This window comes from Chroicocephalus ridibundus, chromosome 1 (assembly GCF_963924245.1).
Source record: "Chroicocephalus ridibundus chromosome 1, bChrRid1.1, whole genome shotgun sequence".
Taxonomy (NCBI): domain Eukaryota; kingdom Metazoa; phylum Chordata; class Aves; order Charadriiformes; family Laridae; genus Chroicocephalus; species Chroicocephalus ridibundus.
This window is the reverse complement of record NC_086284.1, coordinates 183,163,003-183,186,107: the sequence shown is the minus strand read 5'-3', so window position 1 is coordinate 183,186,107 and position 23,105 is coordinate 183,163,003. Positions and strand designations below refer to the sequence as shown.

Sequence of the window (23,105 nt, the reverse complement as noted above, 5' to 3'; positions counted from 1 at the left end):
GAGTCCGCTCGGGAGGGGGTTTATTCGCCTTTCGTTTAAGAGCATCTCTGCAGTCACTCTTGGCAATGACATGTGCGTTTCTGCGAAGTGGCTCTCTCGGGCCGCCCGGCGCCCACTTTCCCCCCGCCGCACACCCCCCGCTGTCCCCCGCGGGCCGCCGCTCGTCAGCAGCACAGAGGCGCTGTGAGAAGGCAGAGCTCAGGCACGTTAACGCGGGCACGTTTCCATCAGACACGCTCCAGAGCAGTTTGGTACCATGCAGGGCTGGGCGCTGTGTGCTTGTTCTTCAGGATGGGACCGTGCTCAGCTTCTCCCCGGCTGGGTGAATGCCCGGGACAAACCCCGGCTCTGGGCTGTAGCACCCTGCAGCCCTTCTGCTGTGATTCAAAAACAGAAGGAGGGCAGCTGGGAGGAGGCTGGGAGTCCTGCCCTTCTGCTCATTAGCCACCCGGGGCTTAATCCTGCTTCCACCAGAGTCCATGAGAGCTTTGTTACTGATTTTGGTGGGGGTTGGCTCCGGTCCCCGATGCCACATAATCTTCTGAAGCAAAGAGGCAAAGCGGCTATGAATGGCTGGGCTATAAGGCAGCTGCGTTTCCTCTTTCCTACGTGGGTAAATGAAACAATTAGTATTCATGCATTAAATCCTTCTAAAATAAAATCTTGCGACTGCCGTCTCTCCGTTTGCTATATTTAAACTGGCCGGAAGATTGTTTAAATATATCTCATGGACAGTTTACAATGCGAATTATTTCCTGCCTTTAAAAAAAAAGAAGTTGTGGTTTTAAGATATCTGGCTAGTTTATTACAATGAAATGTCACGTTTCTCAAGTCATCAAAAGAACAATTTTTAGCAATGACTGGTTTCCAGCATTCACCCTTCAGAAATGTTGCAGAGTGTGATTTTGCTTTCAATAAAATAAATAGAAAAGCCTGCATGTTTGATCTGCCGGGCATTCCTGGGTGTTCAAAGCAGGATTGCTGCTATCTAGCTGAGGTCCTGAGGTTTCTCCCTTAGAACCTCTGCACTTGTGTGACCATGTAGGTTGCCACCCTGAGTTGCTCCAAGTTAGGTATCTAAAGCAGCTGTTGTGAATGCTTCCTATGAAAATTACCCCTCCCTCTCACTTGGTAACATAGAAAGTTGTTTCACTGAATACTACGTAATATATATCAAAATATTAGGGGTGTGTGTCAGAATGGGCTAAACTTACTAAGAAAAGAAGTGCATTTAGAATTGTACTTCCATGTGGTGGTCTCATAGAATTGTAAGCATTGTTTTTTCTGTGAATGTATCTTAACATTTTTGATGTTTTAATTTGTTCTCATCTTTTTTTTTCTTTTTTTTTTTTTTTTTTTTTCTTCCCTACTCAGCTCTTGCCCCTGTTCTTTGCCTCTGGTTTTGTTGGTGAGGATATCACAGTGATGTCTGCATTCAACCTGCTGCATTTGGTGACAAAGAGCCAGCCAGTGGCCCTGCGAGCCTGTGGGCTTCCCTCAGGTTGAATGGGTGCTGCTTGTTGTGTCATGCGTAATGAAGGCCCTTTTAGGAATGGGTGTCTCTGCTGCAGGAAACTGGTGTGCTATGGGTTGCTCTGGTTTGTTTAAATTTTCCTTTGAACCAGAAGTTTGTTTGCTTTTTTTCTGGTAAAAGTCACTGGCTTGGGTGAGGGTTTTCATATCCTAGATTTTAGGATGCTCGGAAATGCTCTCCGGCTTCCTTGTCCAACATATTCTCTCTCTCAAATTTTATATTATTTTCCTCATTCTTCCCACAAACAGTGGAATGAAACTGAAAATCAGTTGTGTTCAATGCCATTTAAAAATTTTTTTAAAAGATGCATAACGGAATTTAGCATATGGATTGCTGTTAAATCATATAACTTAAAAATATTTTCCAGAATCTTTAGCAGTGTACTATAGTTACACTCCATGTATCCCTTTTTACATTTTTATTATAAATAAAATATGTTGCACCAAAAAATACGTACAAAATATGTGCAGAATTTAAAATGTAATTCTTTCATTTGTCTGACAGCATATTCTTTAGTTATGGGACGCTTCTCTAAAGAAATAAATGGAAACATGCAATTTAATGCCCAGATGCAGCTGCAGTTTTCGTATAATGTCCAGTTTCTGCCATTAGGTCTGTGAAGGGTGCCATAAGACCCCATCTTCATGAATTCGTTATATCATGAAAACCTTGAACCTAATGAGTATTTCGTGTTTCACTTCAACAGCAACAATATCTGTAATGTCTGCATAATAACGTCAGCGTGCGTGGTTATGTAGGAGAAAATAAAAGCTGTGCTGCGTCAATTGTGAAGGTTACTAGGGATTTTCTTGACACCCAAATAAAAATGATACAATCCTGGCTGATCAGCGTTTGAAGCATCAAAAAAGAACTAGCTTGGGTGTTTGTACTACACTCACAACCAGTTCATAAGGGTGCAAAATGTTAGGAGCACTTTTTCCCAGATCTGGACTTAACAAGCATATGGGGGTGATGTTTTAAAGATTTTTTCAGTGATAAGACGTCAGTTTTCAAGCTGATGGATTTTTCTAAAGCTGATTACATTTTATTTGAACTAAATCTGAGTCCAATTTTTGCAACATTTGTGTTCTGTTTCCCCCCACATGTGCACAAAATTCCCATTAACCTAGATAGGAGCTGCAAACACATATTGAGGAAGAGAGAGAATAGCCCACATTGTGTCAGCCTGACCTTGGTTTCCTGTTATATTTGCTGCTGAGCCAGATTTAAAATCCTAAAAATATAGGGTAAGCAAATTTCCTTAGCCCTCATTATGCACCTTTTGATGCGTGCTCGTATTGCTGATGTCTGCCTTAAAACGGGGGCGCTCAATCTTCTGGCCATTTTGTTCCTGCTCTGAAAAGGAGATCTCAAAGTTGGTCAGCCAGAAACACGGCCCGTGGGAGGCTTTTTCTATCGCGTACCTGTTTGCGAAGCATTGGGTTAGCTATTGTGGCAAATTGCTTTTCTGGCAAAATCCAGTGGTCACATTTTGGAATAAAAACCTCTTAACACTACTTTTTATTCCTGTGCCTTTGATCTATAACTGTGCAAACATTAATAGACTGAGTTCCCCTGACTGGCTACTTCTTTTATATACGTGTGCGCATATATATAAATATATATATTAATACATATATATGTATAAAATAAGCCCAAATTCATCTGCTAACAGTGGAATAATATACAATCACATATCTCACATATTTTAAGAGTAATCTAAATTCCCCAGATGCTTATAAATTAACGTAGGCTTGCTTTGCCTTCGGTTTGGTTTTTTGTGTGTGGTGTATTGAGGGGGTTGCAAGTAAGTGGTATAGCATGTATCAAATTAATCATGGGAATGAGATCTAGAGCCAACATCTGCTTAAATGCCACAATGCACTGTGACTTTAACTTTTGAACATGCAGAAAACGCCCCGAGTTCTCACGATTTTTTTACAACGTAACACTTTAAGTTAGTACTTTTCCCACCACTCGGTTCTGTGCGATTTGCAGCTCTGCAACCACGCCGCCATGCTGTGTGCCCGCTGAGTCTGGAATGGTGCAGAGTTTGGTCGTCTTCTGGTTGAAAGGCAAATTCCGTACAGAAAGAGATTTTCTAACCTTCTGGAACCTCTGCCCTCTCAGCATAAGGGAGCAAAGTGCCAGCACAGCTGTAAATCGGGCCTTGAAACACAGTTTTAAACTCCATGCAGTTAAATATTTGCAGGACAACAAATTAAAGTATCATTTCAATTTCTGTGCTTGGAATGGTACCTCTGTCCTTCCTCTAAGCAACAAAGTAATACAGTGCAGTATTTACTTTATATTTAATATAAAGTTGTAGATGTAGATCAGAAATGAGTGGGGTTTTTTTCCAAAAGATAAATGAATGAAATAACGTTACGAGGTATCTTAGAATAGGGATGACCGTCTGTCTCTTCTTTGAAACACTATTTTTTAAGCACGTGCTGGTTACACTGGATCAGTCGTGCTAGTGAAGTGTTTTTACTTGCTCTTTCTCCATTTGTATATTAGCGCCTGTGGTGCAGATCTATTCTTCCAAATTGTATTTTAAAAAATATTTTTTTTTGTCTGAAGCTAGGGCTAAACGTTTCAATGTGTGCAAACCTAGTGCACTTTTTTTGCCCATAACATTTTTAATAGCTGCCATGGTAAAGTCAGAGTACGAGCAGGCACTCCCAGCAGATGGCACTAAGCATATGCTGTTTTGCACGCCTAGCACTATATGAAAAGCTTCCCCTTTAGGAGTCATTCATACACAAAGCACACCCTGAGACCTTACGAACATTTACAAGTATTCTAAGAAAAGCGTGAGTATTGAGAAAAATCACATCAATCTGTGCTCGTATGCAAACTGCCTTCACATTGGTTCAAGGTTTCTTCATGTCCAGTAATGATTACAGCTCCGGTGTGTCCGAAGCGTGATGTACGAGTGTTGCTCCTTGAGCCTGCTTCATTAGAGTTGAATTCTCTAAATTTCTTTGGAATTACATTTACATTTGGAAACGTAGGATGCACTCAGCACCTGCCAGGATTTCGTTCACAGAAATTAAACCTTTAAAAAAACCCACAAACCAAAACCACAACAACCCCCCCAAAAAATTTAATGTAAAGCCTACTTCAGCTACTTTCGTGCATACCAGCAAGTAACTGATACAAGTAATGATTATGCAGATTCCATGTACATATGTTTTCTGTAGCAGACCACCAAGCTATAAAGTAAGAAGATAGGTTATTTTGCTTTGCTGTGTCTTTTAATTATTATGGGTTCTCATTTCTTAAAAAAAAATCCTTTATTTCTTTAACACCGTGAATGTTATGCTGCTTACATCACATTTTGCATGAGATAATTTGGCTTTTCGTTTCCTGTAGATCAAAGAAAATTATGGTGCTTGTAAAATTAAGTAAAAGTAATGATGAAGAAATTACAAGGGTAGACTTAGTGGTTTTTTTTTTCTGTATGAAATAATAAAGTCCTAGATAATATTAAATTGTTGTGAAGTGTTTAATTACTAAAATAACTACTAGTAGGAAACCATACTTTTCTGGGATTAGATTAAATTACAATACATCTGTATGAAGATGGTGCTGGGCATATGGTGTAAGTCTTTATTAAGTAAATGTCTACAGTATAGTTTCTCATAACTTGTTTTATTAAATCTTTGTTAATTCCAAGTTTCAGTTAAGTGTCTTTCCATAAAATTGAAACGAATAGTTAGTGAACAAAAAAATTACGGCATCTCAAAATTGGATTTTTAGTAGTAATCTGTTAACCTAAAGGATTACTTTTAGGAGCAGATCTTGCAAACAGTTATTCATATGCATTTGTCCCTCTGAACTCTCAAACTGCTCACGTCAGTGAAATGATCTGTGTGCCTAGTGTTTGCCAGATCTGGCTTTAACAACGAAAGTCTGGACAAGACCTAGTCTGGTATGTTCAAAGTATGGTAGTTACTATGAAACTGTGTGTAACTTCAGTATGTCTAACTGTTTCACATTGTATGTTTTCATGTTCAGAGATACAATTTCCATAACGTTTGTTACAACTTTCCCATAGCTTTCCGTAACGTGTGTCACCAAAGATGTACTATTACAGATGTCTCTTCACGTGGTCTGAAAGAAAATAAAAGTAAGATTGATACGTTGTATAGCAAAAACCACCGGTATGGCTATGGTTAAATGCCTGTCAATGTTTTCGTTATAAATCCGTATTTTCTGGGGTTTATATCTTGAATGTAGAAATTTGCTCTGGGTTTAAATATGTCATACAAGGTCTCAGCTGGATGTACGTGTTCCTCAGAACTGTTCAGGGGGCAAAAATTAAAACTCATTTCTATGAAGCTAAATTAAAAAAAAAGAAGAAGCAAATATCAACTTGGAACAAAATTAGATTTTTAAATTTAAAATACGGTCTTAAAAATTACCTAGTTTACTACCTCCCAGCAGTTATGAGGAATTGGATAAATGCTGGAAAAAAGTCTTGAAAACAAGCAGTATGTGAGCACACTAGTAAATAGCATGCAAAGCTGTTCATGTGTACTTATTACATAAATGTCTGTGTGTATGTCTGCCTCCTAGTCATATGATAGTAGAATGCTGCGTTATCATAATAGAGCATAACATTATCATATTTTTTGAATGGCCTGAAAATGGGTTTTAAAAATTACTTTGGTGTAGTTGTCTTACTGGGAGTACATTCAATGCTGTGTTTGCTTAAAAAATTGTCCTGTATTGACAAATGTTTATTTTCTATAATAGTATTCAGTCTAGAATATCTTATTTAATACAGTTTAGCATGAAATTTGTTTGTAGATATCTCATTGAGAGTAATATTGTTATTGTGCTTGATGCTTGCAAAACTTGGGGTCATAAAGAAGACCAGAAACCCTTGGTTAATGTACCCTTTTTGTTTGCACCCTTGGGTTTGTATCCTATTTTGTCCCCCTTTTTATCTCCTCGTTCTGGCGTAGTTTTGCACTCTCCTTCATCTGCTCAACAGACAGGAGGTGCTCGTCCCTGCCTCGCCTGGGTGGAGGCTCCGCAGTGACTCTGTGGCACTGAGTAGCAGAAGGATGATGAGAAGTTTCTTGTGCTCCCAGCACCATGCACACAGCCAGTGCCTTAATGTGTTCCCTGACAGATCTCTTAAGGTCATTTGCTTTCCCTTCCTCCTCCCATAAAGGACCCACCACAAGCCATTTCTACCTTTCTCGCAGGAATGTTTTAATTCTGGGAGCTCATAAATTTCCTGCGTTCCATTCCTGTGCCCTCTGCAGCTCAGGCTTAACTGCGTTTTCTGCTCAAGTTGGCTATGGAAAAGATGAAGTTTCAGCACTAACTGTGTTTCTGTGTTTTAAAGGCTCCCATGAAAAACTACTCTCTTAGTTCTTAGACTCTCTGTGTATAACAGGAGGTTTGAGAAGCCCTTTAAGGACTGCCTTCACTTTTTTCCCTTCAATTAAAAGCAACCCCTGTCTTTGTCCTTACTCCGAGGAGTATATGATGAAGGTTGCAGACAAGAATATGATGTAAGGGAGAGACGGCAGCACACAGAAAGGAAGGAGATTTTGGAAGGATATTGCTAAGCTGACAGAAGGCAAGCAAGAAAAGGTGCAAGGTACAAATGTGAACCCTAAAGTCAGTGAGAGTATGTTTGGAAGTGATGGAAGAGATGATCCGGGGGATCACTTAGGGGACATGCGAGCTTGGAATTTGATGGTACATCGAATAGATCTAGAGAGTGTGGACTGGAAGTCAGGCACCCGAGATATGGAAGTTAACATAATTTAGCTGTTAGGTTAACCACAGGTCGCTTACAGCACAGACCGTGATTAGGAGGAAACTAGGAGTAGAGAGAAATTGTGTCCCAGAGCAGAAAGTACAAAGCAGAAAATCTTCATTCTTAGTTACAAGCTAAACGTCTGTCTCATCTCATGACTTCCTTCAAAAGAAGCTGTGTTGGGAAAGGGCGCCTGTCTGGGGTACGAAGGTGCCCCCTGCTCCAGCTGGAGGAGAGGTTCTCGTGGGATGGTAGCTGCTGGCAGCCCAGGTCTGTCTCTGGCAGCTTTGTGCACCGCAGGTAAGAACTCCCTGCTCAACTCCCTGGCCCAGGTTGACTCCCAGGGAGGGCAGAGCAGGGGAAGGGCTCGACCAAGTCCTCTTGAAGCCCTTTTATAAGGCTTGACCCCATCTTCCTGACCCATAAAGCATGGCTGAATTTTATAGAAACATAGGGAAGTCCAGGAGGCCCACAAGGGAAAGAAGTTGGCAGCTACCAACCTTTTTGGCTGTTTCTCTACCTTTAGTCCTGAAGCAGGTTGAGAGGGAAGGATGCTACAGTGTTTTCCCTGGTGGCTATAGCAGAACAACAGCTGGAGCACAATATGTTCCAGCTGTTCCTGTTCTTGTGCTGTGTAGGTCCCTTAGTGCTTGGAGATGGGGGATGAAAGGCCACGGAGCAGGCTGTGCCTGCTTGTGTCTTTGCTAAAAGGGTTCCTGCGCAGTTGGAGACAGAGTGAGTTTTGTAGGGGGTTAGATCGGGGCTGTTGCAGGGAACTGGAGAAGAGAGACCTCCCCCCCACCCTGCTCCTTTCCTCCACCCCCATCCCCAGTATAGATTGCGGCACCTTGATTCTTGAAACGCAGTGCTCATTTCACAGGCCACACATCACTATTGTGGAGGAAGCAGCAGGAGGATTTAGCAACAGCCTGAATGCCACAATAACCTACACACCACCGCGGTAACCGCTGGCAAATGCTGACTTTTTAATTGTTTCCGCTGCAGGGTTAAACCTTTATTAAAGCCGTGTGAATAAACTTATTTTGATGGCTTACTGAAATATTTTAAATGCAAAAGGTAGCATAAAGCACTCTTATTAAATTCAGCTTAATTCTGCTGTTATTAAAATGCCTTTCCATATGCTGTGTACCCTTTTGTTGATTCTGACAGAAATCTACTGACCAGATACAGAGTGCTCAGTGTCTCTGCCTTTCTTGTTTTTAATTTAAACAAATGTAGTGCCTGTGAAAGGTGCTAGGATCGTATCAGCAAAACAAAAGTCTCTTTATCTGTTAGGGGAGAGAGGAAGAGAAATCCATCATTATAAATGTTCCCTCCTCCGCTGCTGTACCAATAGATCTTGATCTTGTCTTGCCTGGTTTGCATCCAAGAGTAAGGCAAATAGGTCAGCTGCCCCGTGCACTCTGTCTTTGGCCATCTCAGCAGAAAGCCTAACAAAAGTGGCAGTTTATCATGTAATGAGCCTTTGCTCCACTTAATTGAAGATGCTGCTATTCACCAGCCTCCGCTGAGCAGCCGTATGCCCCCATCACTATAGGACCGGTGAAGATGAGAGCTTGAAAACCCCCGGCCAGCGCAGGGTGGAGTTGGAGCCCTCGGTGGTTATAATTTGGAAAGGTTGTGACACCAAGATAGTGGCTGGTAGTGACATTTATTTCGTTAATGTGAGATAAGGAAGTAAAGTAGACGTCCCTGGAGAGGACAAATGGAGATACTTTTCTTTACCCCTTCCCCACTACACAAAACACTTCGATCTTTTTGTTAAATGTTTTTTACATTCACGGGGAGGGGAGGCAGCTTCCGATTTCTTTTTCAGCGAATGTCTCTTTGGCTTGCGTGACTCCCTCAGCCACGTAACCTGCCACAAAGATGCTTGCAGAGCTGAGGAAACAACAGGGCAGCTTCCGTTCCCACAGGTGCTGCCTGTACTGGGACCTGCCCATATCAGTACCACTTTCTTTGAAAAGAAAACGAGTGCACAGAGGAGATGCATTAGTTGGGAGTTCAGGGATTGTTTTCTTTAGTGCTTCAGAAGGTGAAAAAAATTAATGTGACAGCTCTGTTATTTGATTGTATGAGAAGCTTGTGCATTTGCAAAGGGGCTTGCCCTTCCCTTGCGGCTGTGTGACCCTCCTGGGTGTTAAGTAAATCATTTTTTTTTAAAGACAGTTAATTTTTGGGTGGTATTCTTTTAAGATAGAACCTGGCATTTGACCCAAAATTTTAACTGTTGTCCTGGTACCCGGCTTTTGGATTTTCAACGCACAATATAGTGGAAATGGTCTTCGCCCCATTACTCCTAATGCTTGCATGAAACTGCAAATGGTATTTCAACAGCAGGTGGGAGTTAGCTACCTACAGCAAGAAAGCAAGGAGCCATCCCTCAGAGAAGAAACACAGATCTGTTTTTCAACGTGTAAAACATTTACAGGGATTTTTAATGATGAAGTTTGGGTTTTACTTAAACTTGACCTCTCAACATTTCAGGGCTCTTTTGCAGCTTCTATCCTAGTCAGCAGCACGCTGAGGCGATTTAAAATGGCTTGTGATGAGATTATAAAAAGATATGTCATGTCCAATGCAGGTATTGTAAAAGAGTGTTTTCCAGCATACAAGCCAATGGGATGGTTTGCATAGATTTGCAGTTTCAAGAGTTGGGGTTTTTTTAACTAGATGAGCAGTTCTTGGCTTTTTGCAGTGAGAGGACGCAGCAGCATTCTCCCAAGGCGGCACTAGTGGCTGCAGAGAACAGACTGAACAGAAGCGAAATACAGAGTTGTACGTTTGCCTTTTCCTAAGCACAGAGAGAGAGAGAGAACTGTAAACAAGAGGCATAAACTGTGTAAATGAAATTTGAAATAATAAAAATGAGAGATTCCACTTTTAATAATACTGAGAGTTAGTGATAGCATATGTAAGGATATTTATTTAAAGAAATGTATGCAAGTATTTTTTAACCTTGCAGGATTCCTCTTAACGTCACTTTGAGATAATTCACCATCGATGACCAAGGTTATGACCCACTCGTGAGGGGACAGGCTTTGAGAAGGAGAGATGTGTACTTAAGAGCCAGATCCGGTAATCTGATTTACATTTGTAGACCCTTATGTAGTTGTTGGAGCTGTGCATATTCTCAAGGGTCTGCCCACACGGGTCACATTGCAGGATTGGGGCTGGGGTGGTATATGAATAGTAAAATGTGCTGGAAGGCCCCTAAAAAACTGCTTGGGTATATTAAAAGAAGTAGTACTGAAAACTAGAAGCCCAATTTATTATATGGCTGTGCTCTGCTGGAACATTTGATCTTGCTGTATTTAATTCAGGAAGTCTTAATGGTGGTATGTGCTCAGTGCATGACTGTAATGTCCATTAATGCTAGTGGAACATAAGCATACGTAGAAGGGGGAAAATGTATGCTGTGTCTTCCATGCAGTTGAAATGTTGAGTTAATTTCAGTGATAGGAAGCAACAAAACATAAGAGAAACTCATTAGAACGGTTCAAAAGACTATTTGAAGAAGGAAAGCCATCAGGCAAAATGCCACCGTATTTCAGGGCATGTCAGACACTAATCGCCACCCTCCGGCGCGCTGGAGCAGGTGAAGGGCTGAGTGGTGAGGAGTAATGGTCTGCTAACTTGTGTCCGTCTGTCTGGACGTATCTCGTTGTTAGCTTTCTTGTGATTGCTTATAGGGAAGGAAATGGCACACGCCTGCGTTATGAACCACAGATTTGAAAAGGTCAATTGAAATTAGAATTTATATGTGAGGTGAGATGCTTAATGTCTTCATTATCAGGTCAACACCCAGAAAATACTTTCTGTTCACTTCATTTGTACAGAGGAGGACGCCAGAGCTGAACTCTGAAATGCCCGTAGTCTGCGGGTGTATAGTAAATGGCAGCGTGCAATGCATTGCTTTTCAGAAAAGCCATTCCTAACCACAGGAACGCCATGAAGGCTCCGACAGCGTTTCTGTTGGTGTTTGTTTCACCCTCCTCTGCTTTTCTTTTTATGTTTATGCACTAAGATTTGTGAGCCTGGCGCCTTTTCTTCGCGAAGCCTTCCATCCTGCTCCAGGATCTTAACAGCTTTTGGGACCGTTGTAACTGTTGGCAGAAGGCTGAAGGCAGGTGGCCTCAAGTGGAAACGCTGGTGCCTGTTTGTGGAACAGTTGCGTGCACACCGCTCTTCTAATGAGCACCGACCCCAACGAAGGCACTGAGGTCCGCTGATTAGAGAGATTTAATTTGGCATCTGATCCCACAGTGGAATGTAAAGGGAATTTTGTCTGCCCTTGTGTTCACTTCTCCTAACAGCGGTATCTAACTGAAATTAAGAACATAGCTGTCCCAGGCTCTTCTAAAAGTCATTGCTGAGAGCGTCACCTGCAAAGAACAAGTGAGATCCAATCCTAACATAGATCTAATGTATCCGGACTCTGTTATTCTCACAGTGTATTTAATTTAGTCTCACCTTAAATGGTAATGACACTGATGTCATGCTATTTGTAAAACTGATGACCTTTTTTCTCTTCTGCCTTGAACTGTATAATTTACAAATGAACTCCTGAGCTTGCCTTTATGCCTGAGATGCTGAAGAAGTTTGTTGCCTGTATGGGAACCCTTTCCGCAGCCCATACCTGGTCCCTTTTATGGAGAACCGGACTGAGGAAAGTGACCAGCCTGCACCTTTATTCTCAGCTTTAATAATGAGTTTGATAACAGCTGCATTACTGTTGGCAGTTTCTCTCATATTGGGTATATATTTGCATGGTTTTATGATGTCCCCTCCCAAGATATAGGCCATTGGCGTGAATGTAGCAGACATCTCATACATGCTGTAAAGGAACAGTTGAAAGAGTGGAAGCAGCCACTCTGGTACAGCAAGTTGAGCACTTTTGTCCCTCTTGCATATTATTTTTTTTCTAACTGAAGGACTGTGTTCCTAGAATCTCATCCCGTACTTTTTAGGATTCACTGCATTTTATCGAGGCTTGTAGGCTATCCCTGTTTCAGACAACGTATCCTTATAATATCCTCTGCAGTCAGGGGTGAGTCTTGCTTTCCATCTTCCATCCCTGGCTCTTTGGCAATATGGAAAACATGCAATCAATTTACCGAGCTATTTTTTTGTTGCTAGCAGTTAAATAATAAGTGCAATTAATTGAATAGGGCTGTTCTTGAATGCTGAGGGCTGGACCGAGAGATTTCTTTTATGATTTCTAGTGCAACTATAGCTTTTTGCTGTTGTATACTCCATTAAATTACAAACCTGGAGAGTCCTTTGTCGGCGTAGGTTGCAGTTTACCCCAGTGCAGTTTGGCAAAATTTCCCTGTAGACATAAATACTTGTCTGTACTGTAAAACACCCAGTTAATTATAAAAATCAATGGGAGAAAAAAACCTTTTATAAGACGCTCCCAACTTCTGATCTATGTTGTGGATCAAGTGGCATATAGAAATTTTCTTGTGCATATAGTGAGCCCATTGATTGAAGAAAACTAAATTTCTAGAAGAGATGAAAAAACTATTTAAGTAAAGAGGGGATAGTGACCGCTCTTTAAAACATTCGGTATTTTCTCAGACTTTTTCCAAAGTGAAGTTATACTTGTTTTGCTTTTTTTTGCAACATCTAAAGGACAAATAGAATTATTTTAAAAAATAATTGGAAGATATTTTTAAAAGTGAAGCTGTGTTGGTTTATAAGATTCTTTGCTGCTCTCTGCGCTAGTTTTTAGTGCTGAAATATGAGGTGAAAGACTGTCTCTCAAACAGTTTCTTTCTGAGCTGCGTAATGCAACATAACAATAGCTATTTATATAATGCATATGCTTCCTTTCCCTGTTAGCTATACTTTGAAAGACTTATTAGTACTAGAGCCCAGCACATTCGGAGAATAAAAACCTCCAAAGTTTGACATCTTTAAATAAGCAACCAAATGTTATAAAGAACAAACCTCACTTACAGTTAGGAAACAATATTTACATTTAAGGTTGAAAAGCCAGGATGTAGGAAAATTTTGCTAATTTGGAAGGTGACCTTTAAGTGCACCAAAACCAAATAATTTGTAAGCTATGGCACAGGGCACATTCCTGCAAAATTTGTGTGAATACTGCTTTAGTGGTTCTTGAAAGACAAACAAAGAGACCTGGAATGAAATCTTTATCCCTCTCCCAAATAAGATTGAAGCTAACAAAGGCATACAGCAGCGCCCTTTTCAAAGCTTGCCATTAAAACGAAGGCTCTGCAGCACAACTAATGAGATGGCTCAGAGTGGAAAACAATCTGTTTTTAAGAATGTTTAGATCAAAAGTAATTTCTAATCTATGAAATAAAGTCGCTTTTCAATACCTTTCTTTCACTAGTAAAGCTTTTTATGTTTGCACTATTTACTTCAATCAGATGTTTTCAATTTTACTTTTTTTCTTCCTGAAAATACTTCCTAGGGTTAGTTGGTAGTGACCAACAGCATTATTCTTTTTCTCTCTCCCCTATTCACCCACCCCCACACATTAAAAAAATGAGAAAAGAAGAGGGGGAGGAAGAAAGAAACATCTTTTCTTAAATGATTTGCAAGCATCTGTGCTTTAAGCTACTTTTTATGAACACTCCTTAGTAATGACTCAAGGTAAAAAAGCAGAAAAGCATCCAATGTTAGGAAATTGCAATCCAATACCATGTAATTTAAACCTGCCATTGCCTCTCCTGTACTAAATGACATACAGATGGGTAGGTCTGTTCCCTCTACTTTGGGAACACAATTGGTCTTTTTATGCGTGTATATACATTACTAGCAAAAAATATTTTTGTTGGGGCTGTTTATTTCTAATTGTACCATATTTTAATTACTGTCATAATTAGAGTGCTTTTTCCCCTGCGTATTTTGTCAGCTAATTTTTGCAAGCAATTATCAAAGTTATCTGAATATTTGGCAGTTTCTGTTAACTACTTTGGGAGGTTTCATTCTCAAAAGCAACCTTATTGTTATTTTTTCTTTCCTGATGTGATGTGAATTTCTGCACTATACAAATATTTTTTTACAGTAATCCTTATGTACTCCCTGGATTTTCTGTATGAACTAAGCAAAACATAAGACGAGATTTTTCAAAGAAGGGCAATTTCAATAGAAACCCTAATTTTTACGACAAGTTTATTGTTGAACCTTGTACAGCTTTGTGCATAAAGAAATTACTTGCTCCTCAGGGCTCCTAGTCTAGTGCTTACAGTGTGAAACAATACAATGGTTAATGTTATAAAGCAAAAGGATGAGAATGTGACTAGAAGTTAAATCAACCTTATTGACATTCTAAAGATTTAGAATTGTTTTTCAGCTACTTTAAAGGCTAATGAAATTGTTGGATGTTGTGGCTGAACATCATATGCCCATTACCGTAAGTCTCCAATATAGATGTCTTGTAAAGAACATTTCAGCTGTAGTTGGTTTTTTTGCAGATTTTTTTTTTTAAACGTTCGGAAAAATGTTACTTTCTTGTGAATGATTGTATGCGCAACAGTTTAGCGTATAACACACTGAAGGGCTTTGGCTGTAGCACATTGTCACTGCTCCAGTGGAATCACCTGGCTCTCAAGCAAAATTCTTTTTTAAACTTGGATTTGAAGAAATAATCAGCTGCAGTTCAGCTGAGCCATTCTTCGTGCATTAGGGACCGGTCTGGTCATTGACAAGTGAATGCAGAAGCTATGCTGTGGCCGTCTGCCAAAGCAATTATTCAGGATTTAAGCTAAAAAGGCTCCTTCTCCCATATCCTCTCCCTTTGCAGGGTCATGTAGGGATAAAAAGGACTGTAAGGTGGTCTTTTCCCAGGAGGAGCTGAGGAAGCGGCTGACGCCCTTGCAGTACCATGTCACTCAGGAGAAGGGGACCGAAAGGTAAGGCAGGACGAAGGAGACGCAGTCCTGCACACACAGGCGTCTTTCTTTTCTCCCCCTCCTCTTCCTAGCGCTTCCTCACCTTCCCCACCAAGTTGCCTCTTTTTTTTTCCCCCCAGGATTTCTGCACTTGTTTACTAACCCCTACAAATTAACACCACTGCAAAGACAAGCATCTGCAGCACGGGGGCCGAGGCCAGGGGTCTTGTGTGACTTTTTCTTTTAATGAACACTGTATGTCTTATAAAGTCACCAGGCTCATGTTTAGAGTCTGTTTTTAGTTTACTACAAAATGTGTGGAAGTAATAGCGGTTTAGGTACACTTTTTTTGGAAGACATCGCAGTAAGCAGAACCACGAGAGAAATGGCCCCGTGCCAGGAGGCTGGAGTTTTGAAGGTGGCCATTGTAAGTATAGACGTTTTGGCTGCAGAAAGAAGGTAGCATAATTTAGTTCTTTTCCACCCCACTCCAATTTCTTTTTGAAGCACATGTGGAGAAGGTATTTATTGGCTCATTTGTGGTTGGAATGTCAAAAATTTTCAATAACTGCCCTCACATGGCTTTAGTCGCTGGAAGCCAGCTCCGAGTCCTGGAGGGGAAAAAAAAAAAGGACTTGCTTCCAAGACTGTTTTTAGTGAATAAAGTCTCTCTCTCAGCTGATTCCAGTGTGAAGGTAACTTGCCAAGGCCTAGCTATTTTTTTTTTGTTGTCTAATTTATACCATCAAGCTTGGCGCGAGGCCCTGGCTTTACCTCTGCTTCCCAATGTCCTCATGATGTAACTGCGCCTTTTCCTTCACCACCCCAAGGGGCTCTCCGCGGCGGCACGTGGGGTGGCCAGTGGATTGGCGGCACCCCTCCCGACAGCGTGTACCTGTGGCCACCTTGGCTGGGGGTCCCCCTCTTCCTCCGCCCCGGCCCCCTTCATCCTCCCTCCGCCCCGGAGGGACGCTGGGCTCTGCCGGGAGGCCTGCCTTCCCCCCTCCCTGCTTCCCCCGGCCCTCCTCGCTCTTGTGTACGGGACCAACAACGTGATTTAATGCACACAAACAATCGGAGATTAGGTCATTCTTAAAAATCCTGTTTATAAAAAAAAAAAAAAAAAAAATTGGACCTCATAAAAAGGGTGAAAGGATAATAAAAACAAGCTGCTGAGCACATAGGCTTTTTGTTGGGCTGGCGCAGCTGATTCGTATTAGATGAATGACCTCCTAGCCTTTTAGATTGTTAACTTAGAAAAATATTCCCTTAAAGCTGTAATATTGCTTTTCAACTAAAAATATAAGGCACACACAGCTTGAAATCGTGGAGCAATTATTTCATTTTCAGCTACAATGCTGCTATCGCCCCGGCCGGCCGAGGCGGCCTGACCCAGCACCCCGGCCTGGCGAAGGGCAGCCGGCGCTGCAGGCCTCTGCCCCGGCCCCTCGGCCCACGCATCGCCGGCCACGGAGCTGGAGAAGGGCCTCGGGTCGAGCGACATGTCAGGCAATCCTTACGTTCCACTTGCCAAACAGGGGAAGATAAGAGTTTTCCACTTTTTGTTGTTGTTCTGTCCTTTGAACTGTGGGATGATTTGCTTCCTCTTGCATGATGCGTAACACCTGAGGCACACTAACCAGGACATCCCCCTTTTCCTCTGCCTGCTCTATCTGCTGCCTTTAATAAAAAGCAACTGCCAACTTCTACACCGTGGGCTTTTTCTGAAACTTTTTGTAAACTCTTAGCTAATTTAATAATTAAAAACAATCCAAAATGCCTTTATTTATTTTTAAAATGTAGTATTGTTGTTTTCCCAGTGCCTTTGAGGGGGAGTACACACATCATAAAGCTCAAGGAATATACAAATGTGTTGTTTGTGGGACTCCTTTATTCAAGTGAGTATGCTAAATATAGTTTTGAGATTTCTGTCTCGTAGTTTATGTGCTGTGTTACCATGTAATCTTGTGTATATTCCAGTACTTACGTAATTGTATAGATCATTGTGAGATGATTTGTATTGTAAGATCATTTAAGTCAAATTGGTAAGAGATACAAGAGAAGCAATGTAAATAATAATGCTATAGTAAAACTCGTCTTGTATTAAAGATAAAAAAATTTAGTAAATAAATAAGATGGTAAGATAACATGCAGGTAAAATAGGTAATTTGACAGAAAAAAAGTAATAATTCTTTTTTTTTTTTAAATATGCAGCTGTGCCAAATAATTGAAACACAGTCTTTCACTGCGCTGATAGATACTGAGTTTTGGCTGTTAGCATTACTCACAAGTAGCTTTATGATTTGGATCCCAGACGGCAATTTTTCACCCATGCTACAGCTTTGTATCCGATAATGGAGAAGAAAGTAGATGCTTTTTTAGAATTCAAGCAGTTAAGAAAACAAAACCCAGGAAAATTGCACTACATATTGAATTTTCATGCATCTCAATTAGCACACATGGAGAGCTGGGTTAGGAACTGAAGCAAGGATTAAGAAAGAAATAATAATTTTTATGTCTTGCATGAAAAATACTCTTTAGAAGTACTGTGGGAATTACGGCCCTAAATTTGGTGCTAGAAGCAGTGCTGATTAAATTCTCTCAATCACTGCATTGTTCTGCGTGGATTCAGTTGTTGCTTATGTGTTTTTCTTATTTCTGACTGCTTGTGTTTGTTCTGGTGAAGAATTTCATTTTTTTTGGTTTTTTTCCCTCAGTTCACACTGTCTCAGTCCCTCTTGCTTGAAGCGTTACCTTTTCAGCAGCATGAAGCAGGATGGTCAGGATAGCGCTAATAATAGAGAAAATTGGGTCAGTAATAGGTTACAAAGGAAAATAAAATTGATGTAGCTCCAGAATCACCAGATGTGGCAGTGATAGTTGTTCTCAAGAGACTGTCTGTAAAGATAAAAGAAGCACTTCATCTCTGTTAGGTTTGATTCCTCTGTTAGGAGGATTACCTGCAGAAACTTCAGTAATAACGTGAATCTTTTGAGTTGGAAAACTGATCGTTACGAACTCAGCCAAGGCAATATTCTCATGTCATGTGTTACTGTGGTGCTTGGCTTGGGAGTACAAAGTGGGGATCCAAAGTCTCCATTACCTGGTTTTCTACTCTGCCATTTAGGCATTCCCCTGCTTACTGTAGCTAAATCTTTATGGGGGAAATCCTGGCTCTGTTGAAGTCAATTCAGATTTGGCAAATGAATACAATGGAGCCAGGATTTCACCTTCTACCTTCAAGACTGGCTTCCTTTCTATCGTCTGCTGGAGAAAGAGTAGGGTTTTTTTGTGGGGTGAGATTTGGACAGCAGTAGTTCACATAAATGAATGTGAACTAGTTTCCAGTTGCCTTCACAATCCATTTAATATGGGAAAAAACTGCAATATGAGACTTGCCTGCGATTATCTCAAGTGTGCAGTATGCTTTGGCGTAGTCTTGACTTTTTTGAGTTAACGAGTTGGATTTCTCTATGTGAAATGAACTATATGGTAATGTCCCTGTTTTCAGATTCTCTTTGAGACTTCCCATGTATTTTATGGGAGGAGAGAGGGGGAAAGAGGGAAGTTGGGTTTTATTTTTAATAAATCCCAGGCCACTGTGCACCTGAAAAAAAACCCCACCTTGCTGATTGTGTACCAAGGCTGAACTGGCCTTAGCCCAATCTCCCCAAAGTCTTCATGTTGCTTTGTGAGCTCTTGCCACCTCTGGTCTACATCAAATTCAGCCAGTTGTTCTGAAGTGGCTGGCAAGGGTGGGAACAAATGAAGAGGGTGATAGGGATCCTTCTTTTTTTGTTTATGACCCCTAAATATCAGTTTATGTCGTCTTCTTCAACTAGGGAAGATACTTTCTTGTATTTTGGTGACTGCTTCAGCCCAGACAGCGAGAAGGAAACATAGATAAGAGAATACGAAATGTATGCTATTTACTAAATTTTCCCCACAGAGTGTAGAGCACCAAAGTATTTTCTTAGGAGTAAGGTGGTAGTACAATACAAAGAAAGTCCATTACCCCATTTAAAAGACACGCAAGTGGTTTCTGTAGCGTTTTGTTGATTTTTTTTTTTTTTTTTTTAATTTCCAGCTAGTCATCTGAAACTTGCATTTCCATTTGTTTCTCGTTGGGTGTCCATTAATATTTTTTTTCTTTGTGTCGCTGTAATCTGTAAATATATATATTTGGACTATAGACCTGTCAGTTTAACCGGGAAAGAGATTGGAGCTTCAGCAGTAATATTAACAAACTTCAACTTTTAACATTTCTGATTTACGTTGTTTCATTACCATGTGACACACGAGGTCAGGGAACACATGAATTTTACACTCCAGATGAAAGACCTGGTTTTTGGTACGTCTTTAAAACAGAACTCTGTCTCTATCACAGGAAAGATAAAAGAAACAATTAGGAATTTAACATCTCTTCATCTACCTACTTGTACTAGTGTTATGAGAAACCTCCCAAGCTTTACGGAGAACATGCTTTAACTTTTTCCACAATCAAAGGTGCCTCACACATAAAATCCATAATCATGCTGTTGAATCTAATTATTCCATCTCTGAACTTTCACGCCAGACAGTCTCCTACATCTCAGTACAGCTGCCTACAGAAAGCAATAAATGAGAGAGACAATAAACTAATCTCAAGGACCTCCTTTTTCTGCAAGCCAGCCCTTGTGTGGTTTTGTGTTACACTTACTCCAATCTAGCTGCAGGCTTATGCTAAAGGAAGCAGCCCTGCACCCCCCACCTTTCTCTAGGGTGTTTTTTCATGGCTTCCCCTTTGCTGGACCTCACCTGGTGTGGCTGGAGCATGTCTTGACGCAGCACATTGATCCAATAGAAAAATAGTCTACCAACAAAAAAAACCTCATGCTTATCAACTATGCCTGCTCGTGTTAATTTTTTGTGAGCCACATTTATCATAGCTGGGCAAACTCAGCAGCAAGGTTGTGTGTTTCTGTGTCAGCTCAGAGAGACCCACCTACACCACTCGAATCCTCAGTGTATTCTGAGGGCTGAGTGTATTTGCAAGGTTGCACCTACTTTAATTTTTCAAGGCATTTTCTTATACACTGTGCAAAAATAACATTCTGTCCACAGCCATGGCAAACGGAGGTTAGAACAGACCTTAGTGAAATCCACAGCTCACGCTATTGCCATAGGAGAGGAGCCATTCCATATTTAATAAACCACGGTCATGTCCTTTACCATATGCAGGACTGTGTGAGAAAGGTGTGGTATAGATGGGAACTGGGAAGCCTGGGAGAATGATTTCCTTTTAAAAAAAGAAATATTATTGTTGTGTCAGTTTCCAGTTTTTAGGGCCAAGGAATGAATTGCCAAGTCTTCATAAATCACCCACTGCTGCCTTTATTGCTTCCTGGAAGGAATTTTTGGTAATGGTGTTGGCTCTTCTGAACATGCGCTAGGAGAAACAGCAACACCCTTATTCATGTCATGTTTTCATTTGATTTTCGTTGAACTATGTCAGGTCTTCTCAACATCTCTCAGACATCCAAAAGCAAATCACGAGAAAAGCAAAGCATGGCTGGGCAGTACTGAAGTGCCATTAGCATTGTACCACTCTTGTCTTCACAACACAAGAGACAATTTGAGTCACCAGCCTAGATCTATACAAGGAATTTCCTTGCCCCAGTGCTGAGTGCTTAATTAATGGTTTTTAAGCTTTCTTAATAATCTTTATATCCTTTGAGCGGGCCAAATGACAAATCAGCACTGGCTATCCAGCTAGGAGAGCCCATATGAAGTAACTGCTGTAGTGTCTCTAATAAGATCTAATAGAACTACTTGAGCAACTTCATCTGCCCTGACTGACTCTTTGTTTCCTCACAAAAACCAGCATTTTGTTTGGAGTAAGCTGGCTCTTGCCAGTGTAGGAATCAGTCAGCGGGCAGTATTACCAAACAGTTCTCATCCAAACCCAGATTTTTACTAAGTCTTGTGTAGCCCCAAGAAGCTTGAGGATCTTAAAACTTGCAAGAGTTTCTGCAATTTTTTTGTGTCTGTCCCCTAGAAAAGGCTGATGGAGTTAAAAATGAGTAAAGTTGTTATCATCAAACATTGTTTCTTTTTGCTTCTTCATTTTTTGGTTGAAACCAGCCATTGTTTTGAGTCTGCCATGTCACTGCTGTATGACAAATTGTTACACAGTCCTAATCATCTCACCAGAAATCAAGATAGCAGAGTGCTTGTCTTTCTCAGAACCATCTAGAATCTGGAGGTTTAATACATCTCTGAGGATGACCATCAATACAAATGCCGTATTTACTGCAGTCCCTGCAGTAAAGTTGCTTTGTGAATACAGCCCATGGCATCTTCCACATCTGAACGTACCTGAATGCTGCATCCACATCTAATCCTCCCTGTGTACAGCTTATCACAGCTGTAGCACAGGGGCTGTCGCTGGAGCTTGACCTGGCGCTTACTGATTTCTGTGGTGGTTTGGAACAGGACTTTGTCCTCCTGGTCCTCAAGAGCCCCGTGGAACAAGAACAGTACAATTCTGCCCTTGGGTGGAGCTGCTGGGCGGCTTTTGGGGAAAGGCTTCTTTCGCTGGATGCTTGGCAAGTGTGGCGTATAGAACCTGCAGTCATTATAGCAAATGATTCTGCACTCCTAATCAGCTCATGGGTAGTTTTTAATATCCTCTAACTGGCAGCTTCTTGGCTGATGCCGAATGTTCATTTCACTAACCTCATATAAGTCATGAAGTCTGGAAAGATTTTTATGTTAAGGATTAGAAGAGGGAGAGCAAGTTTGGAAAACAAAAACCACTCCATCTCATTTTTTTCCTTGATCCACAAACCACCTGGTCTTGTTTTTTCAGTAGATCAGCTCTATTGTACCGGGCTGGTTGCTGCCCACAAATATAGCCAGGCACTGTCTGAATTACTGCAGGCCAAGGTTGCGCTAGGAGCAAGTCGGATGAGACTGCCAGCTACAAGCCAATACAGCAGCAAACCTGAAATTTCCTTTTTATTGTGTTCTCTGTGTCAGACCACCTGCAGCAGTGAAAACAAGGACAGGAATATGGGGGAATCTCACAGTTTGCTAGGCAGAGGACATTGCAACAAGTATCCTTTCCAAAAGGCAAGAGGTTGATGTAGATTTCCTAGGAGAGATGCATTAGAATTCAAAAAAGAAGGAAAACGGGACTTGAAATATAACGTTTTAAATATTTCAAGGTATCATTGAGACAAGCCTGCAAAATTGTTTTGATTTACTTCTTGCTGAGCACTCCTGAACCGCAAATCCTTGCTGAATGTACTTAGAAGTAAGAGGAAATAAATGCAAAGATTTCCATGATCCTAGACAACTTTCACTGATTTTACTAAGAATTTCATTGATATTTTCACTGTAAAATTTTAATGTATTCTGTGTAAACTTTTAGGTCTGATATGTAATATCCCCTTTTTGAAATTCGCATGGCTTTATATTGACTGTTCATCAATCACCCTGCTTGGAAGAGCTAATTTTCAGCTAGTCTTAACCTACCTTATGCTTTACTATGTGTATGTATGTACCTGAAGTAAAAACCAGTTAGGGTGGACTGTGGCTCTACAGAAGCTGCATGTTTCTATATTTATCTCTTTATAACCCTCACATTAAAAAAAACTCTGGACAGAACTCCTGCAGAGACTACTCATCAACTAACATGATGTTAAAGTACTCATTTTGAATTTGCTTTTCATCAATATGCAGAATAGAAATTCTTACAGCCTCCATCAAACAGTGAATCAATCTTTTTTCTGTAGTCTAGGAATGTAAGGTTAAAATACATCTTTAACCAGGCTTCCTTAGGAAGTAAGTACAGCATTGTGCTGTCTGTGTGTAAATCCTTTCTTAATAATAAAACTGTATCATTTAATCTACT

At 40.8% G+C, this 23,105-nt stretch overlaps 1 protein-coding gene across 1 annotated transcript in view; it reads left to right on the top strand.

Annotated features, from left to right (window-relative positions):
* The window catches only part of MSRB3 (methionine sulfoxide reductase B3), an 88,516-nt gene that overhangs the window by 18,644 nt on the left and 46,767 nt on the right, over positions 1-23,105 (top strand). Inside the window, 3 exon segments of the mRNA XM_063323022.1 lie at positions 1,375-1,501; positions 15,121-15,229; positions 17,029-17,106. Of these exon segments, the coding sequence (XP_063179092.1) occupies positions 1,375-1,501; positions 15,121-15,229; positions 17,029-17,106 (314 nt within the window).